Raw genomic sequence first — 7,965 nt, forward strand, 5'->3', positions numbered from 1 at the left:
TTGTAATTTTTCATCAAATACAAAGCCCTATTTATAGAGTTACATAGATGTGGGGTTTACATAGTATTAATGAAGATATTGATAAACTATCTTAAATAAGTACATTGATTATAAATGGAACTTGAAAGGTTGGGAGATTCAATAGACACATTCATTTATTCATAACAAAAGATATATTTTTTATTTTATTTTAAGTGTTTATAAAAATATGATTAATGATTAAGTGTTGATAGAAATGTGATTATCAAAAAATCAATAATTGTCTATTAGAAAACCAACCGCCATAACTATTAAAAATAAATTATTTCAAATAGACACAAATGTATGAAAATAACCTATTATTTTTATTGAAAAACCAAAAAACGTAGTTATTGAAACAAACAAAAATAAATAATTATATTTATTGGAAACAGAAATAATTGTGTCAATTAAGATATGTCATAATTGCCTATATAAATAAGACAATTGTTCCCAAAAACCATTAAACTATGAAAAATGATTTTGTTTGAATATTCTTTGGTCTAAATAAAAGTCAATGCAAACATTCTTAAGCAATTACTTTAGGGACCATGGCAACACGCACCCTGGAATAGCTCATAGCTACTGCAGAAGTTTCTATCAATGTTGTAACAAGACACTCCTGTACAGGATTGATGGGGTCTTAGGAAATGGGGGAGGGTTATCTTACCAAACTATAAAAAAGGAAAGAAAAAAAAAATACTGGAATTCAATGTCCAACGTTACAGTAGAATCACCCATCCTTCAAGTATTATTCAATAGTGTGGCCAAACATAAGTATTCAATTCAATCTAGATGTATGGCCACCAGCATGGACTAAATTGCTGCAGGAAGTCAGGAATATTCCAATTAAGTTGCGTTCTCTCGTTCAATAAGATTGAATCATTGACCAAATTTTCCTGCACGATCATGTCAGTAGACAGTTAGCAGAACTTTCTCTTGGTCCACTATCTCATGCTGCCTTTTCTCGCCTTCTGTTCACACCCAGACGTAACAGAATAAGGTTCAACTATTTCTATCAATTCAATTCCGTCAAGTGTTTTAGAGAAAACAAAATTATCATTAATCAAATTATAATTTACCTCAAAGTGTCTCCACACTTTTCTGCTCTTTATTATTGCTTAAGCACTTGAAAGAGTTGCTGGTGATAAACAGTTTTAGGGGGAACAAGATCGAAAAACAATTTTAATGGTCAAATTAGACACACACTGCCACTCTGAAAGCTGTGTCCCAAAACAAATCTGTCAAAAAACACAAGAAAAGGAGCAGCAAATGCTTGCTCCAACTAGTAAAATTGAGATGATTATCTCAAAGAGCAAAATCAACTTATACATTTGTCTCTATTGTTGAAGATGCGCACATTTGACTCCCCCATTGGAAGTAAACAGTGACTGAAAGCCTTTTCTTCTTTTGTTAAAAAAAGTCTTAACTCATCTTCACTGGTTTTTTCTAGTCTCATTACATTCTCATTGCTGTAAGAATATTAGATGCTTGTGAATTTGAGATCAACATCGAGAATGCACCAAAGGAGGAGCTTGGAAGCTTGTTCTCTTTATGTGGTATGAAAATGTAATGAGATATCAGATACGGCAACAAAATAAATGAAATTACCCAGCTAGCATAGTTCACTGGCTACAAAAATACTTACGGTGAAAAACCATAATTTCTAAGAGTACCAGAATTCACAACATTTCCATGAAATCTCGGTTATCTTGCCTCCACTACTGTGATAGCAAAATCATTAGAACAAGATGGTTTCCTATTATCTGATGAAGAACTAGCTTCAACCAGATCTCTCTCAGTGAAAAATCCTGGTTGTTTAGGCTGAGGCAATGGAACTTCACTACTTAGCATCAGAACAACGTTGGAAATGCTTGGCCTATCCTCTAGATTTCGTTGAACGCATAGTAGTCCTATGTGAATAGCTCTTAGTACTTCGAAGTGAATGCAGGTGTTCTTAATTGGATCAGCACTCAATTCCAAGGAATTGCCATCACAAAAAAGTCTCCATGCCTAGGCAAGGAAAACCGTTTAGCAATAGCAGAACATAAAATCTAGATTTAAGAAGATTACAGTTTGACACTTACATGACCAAGAAGGTTGTGCTGATGATCTGGGTGATAGAATCCTCTGTTTCTCTTCCCACTTACTATTTCTAAAACCAGAACACCAAAGCTGAAAACATCGGATTTAATTGAGTAAAGTCCATCAATTGCATACTCTGGAGACATGTACCCGCTGTAAGAACCACCAAAAAAGCATAAAAAAAACAAGTTTAGAAGTTTTGAATTTAAACTATGTATCGTAATTTTTGGACTCATACTTACAATGTTCCCACCACTTTCTTTGTGTTTGCTGTAGTTTCCTTTTCTCCAAAACTTCTAGCCAGGCCAAAGTCAGAAATTTTTGGGTTCATTTCATTGTCCAATAAGATATTACCCGCTTTCAGATCTCTATGTATTATTCTTTGTCTGGAATCTTGATGAAGATAAAGGAGCCCTCTCGCAATCCCATTGATAATGTGGTAGCGCATCGACCAATCTAGTGACATGCTTTGAGTTTGATCTTCACAATTTTTAAACAAGTCAAGCCATTTTATTGCTAGTTAGATCACTGATTATGTGGGAGATTGAGAGAAGGATATAACCAAACAAATTAACTATGTCAAATATACTAAATTTCCTGAGTTTGATAAAGACATACCAAAGATAAAGAAGTCCAGGCTCTTGTTAGGCATGTATTCATAGATCAACATCCTTTCATCTGCATGAATACAGCATCCAAGTAGCTTCACTAAATTCCGATGTTGAAGTTTGGCAATATGTTTAACTTCATTTGTGAACTCATTGAGTCCTTGTTTAGAACTCTTTGACAGCCTCTTCACAGCAATTTCTTGTCCATCCTTCAAAACCCCCTAAAAAGGTGTACACAATGAATGTAGAAGGAAATTATAAAGCAGACAACTTTCCTGATTAGGAATCACTTTAAAATTTCTACTACAGGAAGAAAACAGTAGTCATGGCTATGATGTAAATGCAAAGATGTGGAAGCAATGGAGACAACAATCATAATCTTTCACTGAATATATCATATTGTTACCTTGTAGACATATCCAAAACCTCCTTCTCCAAGTATATTCTTCATTGAGAAGTTATTGGTCCCAGAAACAATAGCTGTAAAGTCAAATAATGGTAACTCTAGATCTTCCGTCTGATTTTGATGTTCAGAACTACCATCTGAGGGGAATGTCTGCAATCCTGTGACGTAGCAAGTTGAGTAAATATAATATGTAACTTATCTGTAAAACTTCTCATTTGTAAGAATTTGTAATGCATAATTAATAATATCCTGGAGCTGTTGTGATAAGAGCATTATCCTGTTGAATAACATCTGCTTCATTCCTGTTCCCTGCCCTCAATCATATTTAACTAAGAAGCTGAGCAAGTTTGGTAAGTTCAGTCAATGGGCTGAGATTTGTACTTCCTTTAATCATAATTTCTCTTATGCATACTTGATTTCGCTGAAATGAAAATTTTTTTGTGGAAAATTTCTAGCTTATGAAGTATAGAAAGTTATGCACATTCTCACATCACCAATAGTGTCAACATTTTCATAGCAGTTGTAAAAATGAAAATTTCTATAACAGCTTAAAGAAAATGAATTGGGGACAAGGAAAGATGTGCCTTTTCTCTGGCGTTTCTTCCTTCGCCAAAGCAAGACCAAAAGTATGCCTGCAATTAGCACTCCTGCAGACAATGCGGTGCTTGCTATAATTCTTGTTCTGTTCTTCGCATTGGATTTTTCTTTGTTCCTTGTGCTCTCATTTTGATCTGTATGGACAGCAAATCAAAGCAGAGAATCACTCAAACAAGAACAAGGAAATTCAATTTTTCACTGTCATGTTTATGAATATGTCAGTTGAGTTACAACTTCCCAGACGTTTAGGTGTAGTACCAACTAAAAACCAAAATCCAATTGCTAATTTACACAAGCATTATTTTTATAGGAGTGACAGTACCATTCCAACCTAGCAGGAAAATTTCTAGTTTATTATTTTAGTATATCCTATTATATATACCTACAAAAATTTAACTTATTCCACATTAAATCTTAAACTATTTCAGATACTGCATGCTTTTCTCGTTCTCTTTTACCTGGACAAGTTAATACTATCTCTATAAAATCTGTAATAATATAAAGATTCTGCAGAAGCTTTACAAAAATCTGCATACTCAAAATTTTGAGGCTTGTTGTTATTTCATACCTAGTTCTGATGCAGCAACCTTCACATAGATATCTTGAGCACTATCAGATATATATCTTATATCAATGAGGTCTGTAAACCAGAGCAAACACCCACTTCCACCATTTCTTATGTCCAAATTAGCATAACCTGTGCAGGTGCAATTTGCCAAGCACAGGCTTTTGCACTCCTCTAAGCTTATATTGTAGTTATACCATGATTGTCTTGTTTCTGGCAACTTTACTGCAGAGACTTTTATAAAATCATCTCCAGAACAGTTCAGGCGAGTCTTTCTCACGCAACCATCTGTCCCTGGTACTGCATCCCATTCCTTTGGACTTTTCGGTACAAATCCTGTCATGCAACTACAGACAGGGGACTTGTTGTTGTCACAGACACCATTTGCACCACATAATGCGTACCTGTCACAGTTATCTATGTAAAGTGGAAGGTTTTGTATCCAACCTCGATTTGAATCAATCCACATCAAGGGCTCTATTGCTCCACTCTGACTACTTAGCACCCCCCTTAAAAGAATGGAGCTATTGCGAGGAGTGAATGTTAGATATAGCTCCTCCTCATTAAAAACAAAATCATAAGTGTACATAGGGTTTTCCTTCATTTCGAGCATCCCACTCATCCGCTCACCATTGTAAGGTCCAGACCGGAATCTGACAGTCGAACCCTCTCTCACTACAACCTCTGGAAATCCTCCAAGCTCAAATCGATATGTGAACTTTCCTGCTGAAGGATCGTCAGGACTTTTCCAAGATGATAGGAAACGATCCAGGCCTGTTCTGAAGTCTCTTCCAATCTTCATTCGTGCAATGAATGTATTGCCTGGATAATCAAAACTTTGCCAAATGAAGTTTTCTGGATTACCGTCGCCATCATCTTTCACAATAAGATTTCCTGAGTCCAAGAGCTGCACAACTGGGATACGAACAGGTCTCGATGCATTGGAAGACCAAACAGTGCTCCCATTACTATCTAGAAGGACAAGAATTCCCTGGTCGGTAACTCTTAAAACACTGGATGTATCATTGAGGGGCACTTCTCTATTGGCCACCCATGGAACCGTCGTGACAGAATTCTGGTACCATATCCCCAAGTATCTTTTGCTGCTGGAACCTGGGCTAAAGAATCCTAGTTCAAATATTCCACCAGCTGAAACTAAGGTGTCACCATCTCTAATTGAATGAGTTGTATTTATGCTGTCCACTGAAATGGATACTGTTACATGAGGCCACAAAAAGGAGCAAAGCAGAAGCAAGATAAAGCCTGCCATTGATAACAACGAGAAGCTGAAGCCTTGGAAGACCCCATTCCTTTTATGATAATTTTCCCTTCAGAATGTCACAATTTCAACATTGAAATCTCAACCCTGAGGTGCCTTTTCGGACCGCTGCTAAAGCTTTCTGGTGGGGCTAATTTTTTCAGCCTTCATGATCCAAAGAATGAAGAAAGTCAGCAAAATTTTCTATCCAAGAGACTTTACAAGAATTTTCTTTTCAACACCGCCTACCTCAAAATTTCTAATGCAACTAAAACTATCTTTTATTCATATTTTTTTATGTAACCTACTTGCTTCGACTAAAATATATATTAAATTTATATAAATTTCTCCAGGACCTGAGAAATAATGCCATTTGACTTCTGAATTTTTGCTCCAAGCATTTGGGTTATATGAATCCGATCCTCACTACATAAGGGTGTATCCTCCTCCTTATACACCATTGAAAAGTCAATCTTTCAAATCCTTGAGCAATGCTATGCCTTGTATTTTCCCAAAGACCTGTATATAAGCTCTTTGTACTTATTATTTTCTATTAAAATAATAACTAAAACTATGAAAACGGCAGGTCTGCCGTCCATTTCTGACTGTTGTTCCAGAACTTACTCAACTTTCATGATTCACAAAGAACGAGAACAAATATACATATACATATATATATATATATATATATATAGTATTACAGTTTAATTTGTGGGTCTGATTGATACATCCTTTTCTTTTCAATGACATACACAAACACCTTTCTGCTGCTTTGACTTCCATGGCATCTCATGTTTGCACTATACACTGAGTTTAAGTTTTAAAATATTCTTTTGTTTAACTTTGAACAGCTTTGGGTTAAATTCGTGTAAAACTTCTGGGTTCCCACGACGATCAGTCCTGGATGAGATAAAGTACCAAAGATAAAGTTTATTAGCCTTAGTTTTATGTTGTTCTACCAAGGAAAACAGGGGTTATGATTGGTATTTTCTGTAGATTTTTCCTACGTATAACTGCATAACAGAGAAAAGAAAAGTATATGTGGAGTATATTATTAGATTATTATTATTTAGAAATTATAGGTATGATAGAATTTTTTTTATTTAATTTACTTGTATAAGGACTTTAGGTTAATCATGTTCTATTTAGGAATAGAACATCTATTTTATTTAAATCTCTTGTTAATTACTCTAATTGTACTAGGTAATTGAGAGTAGTTATTATACATGTAGTAATTTTTGATAGGATTATTGTCTTCTTTGGATAAGTATTATTTTATAATTATATATATAAGTGTAGCTTTTCGGTAATTAAAATCAGAACAAATAACTATTTTTAATTAATATTAGTTTATTTTTTTCTCTACCAGTAAGAACCATATATCTGACAATTATATAACAATTTATATTCCCTTAACATTTAGCTAAGTACAAGTTCTATATCTAGAAAATTAATATACATCATCCAACAAAAATGGAAACCTTCGAATTATAAATGTTATTTACTTTGTTTAAACAATATATTTTTAATGAAAATTTTTTTTAGATATTTAATAGGATTATTATGTTCTTTGGTTAAGTACTGCTTTAAAATCATGTATTTAGGAGTAATTTTTAGTGATTGAAACCAAAGCAAATAATTATTTTTAATTAATATCATTTTATCTTTTCTTCTATCGATAAAAACCATACATTCATGCAATTAACTAATACAATATAATTTTCCCTACAAACTCTTTGAAGGTATTAAATTTAAATCTATTCCAACATAATCTATATTTTCTATGATCTTTTCCGTAGCATTACTACGGATACCATCCTAGTTACATAATAATTAGAACTTACAAATTGTAAAGTTAAAACTTTGACAACATTCAAAGTTTCAAAAACAAGTGTACAATATTGGCAATGAGCTAACTCCTGAACAAATACACCAATTGGCATGAAACGTTTTGATTATCTTGCCTCTAACTCTGCAATGGTGAGATCATTAGATGAAAGCGGTTTGTGATGATGCCTTGAGGAAGAACTGGCTTCGACCAGATCTCTTTCGGTGAAAAAGCCTGGTTGTTTAGGCGGAGACAAGGGGCCTTGACTACCCATCATCAGAACCACATTGACCATGTTTGGTCTATCTTCTGGACTTCGTTGCACGCATAAAAGACCTACATGAATTGATCGTAACACTTCACAAGGATTGCTGGTTTCCCTAATTGGTGATGCAATCAACTCCAAGGATTTTCCTTCACCAAACAGTCTCCAAGCCTGTTCAACAAACACCAGCTAAATAAAAGTAAATCTTTAAGATTCTCCTGTTGTTCCAACAGTATATCTAAGTTTCACGTTCAGAGTTAATATCATAATCAGACTTACATGCCCAAGAAGATTAAGCTGGTGATCTGCATGACAGAATCCTCTGTTACGCTTCC

General features: G+C 34.4%; 2 protein-coding genes across 2 annotated transcripts in view; both read right to left on the minus strand.

The window, feature by feature from the left end:
* The window catches only part of LOC110418937 (uncharacterized), a 12,536-nt gene extending 6,966 nt beyond the window's left edge, over window positions 1–5,570 (minus strand). The window contains exons 1-7 of the mRNA XM_021431754.2: window positions 4,283–5,570; window positions 3,702–3,848; window positions 3,118–3,275; window positions 2,722–2,932; window positions 2,346–2,583; window positions 2,106–2,256; window positions 1,730–2,031 (exon numbers count right to left, since the gene is read on the minus strand). Of these exons, the coding sequence (XP_021287429.2) occupies window positions 1,730–2,031; window positions 2,106–2,256; window positions 2,346–2,583; window positions 2,722–2,932; window positions 3,118–3,275; window positions 3,702–3,848; window positions 4,283–5,549 (2,474 nt within the window). The 5' untranslated portion in view covers window positions 5,550–5,570. The remainder of the gene's footprint in view (window positions 1–1,729; window positions 2,032–2,105; window positions 2,257–2,345; window positions 2,584–2,721; window positions 2,933–3,117; window positions 3,276–3,701; window positions 3,849–4,282) is intronic.
* Window positions 5,571–7,281: 1,711 nt separating this feature from the next.
* The window catches only part of LOC110418934 (G-type lectin S-receptor-like serine/threonine-protein kinase At4g27290), a 4,444-nt gene continuing 3,760 nt past the window's right edge, over window positions 7,282–7,965 (minus strand). The window contains 3 exon segments of the mRNA XM_021431752.1: window positions 7,282–7,801; window positions 7,910–7,962; window position 7,965. The exon segment at window position 7,965 is cut by the window's right edge and continues 94 nt beyond it. Of these exon segments, the coding sequence (XP_021287427.1) occupies window positions 7,493–7,801; window positions 7,910–7,962; window position 7,965 (363 nt within the window). The 3' untranslated portion in view covers window positions 7,282–7,492.

Source organism: Theobroma umbraticum, unplaced genomic scaffold (genome assembly GCF_002168275.2).
Source record: "Theobroma umbraticum cultivar Fairchild unplaced genomic scaffold, ASM216827v3 scaffold_67.0, whole genome shotgun sequence".
NCBI lineage: Eukaryota > Viridiplantae > Streptophyta > Magnoliopsida > Malvales > Malvaceae > Theobroma > Theobroma umbraticum.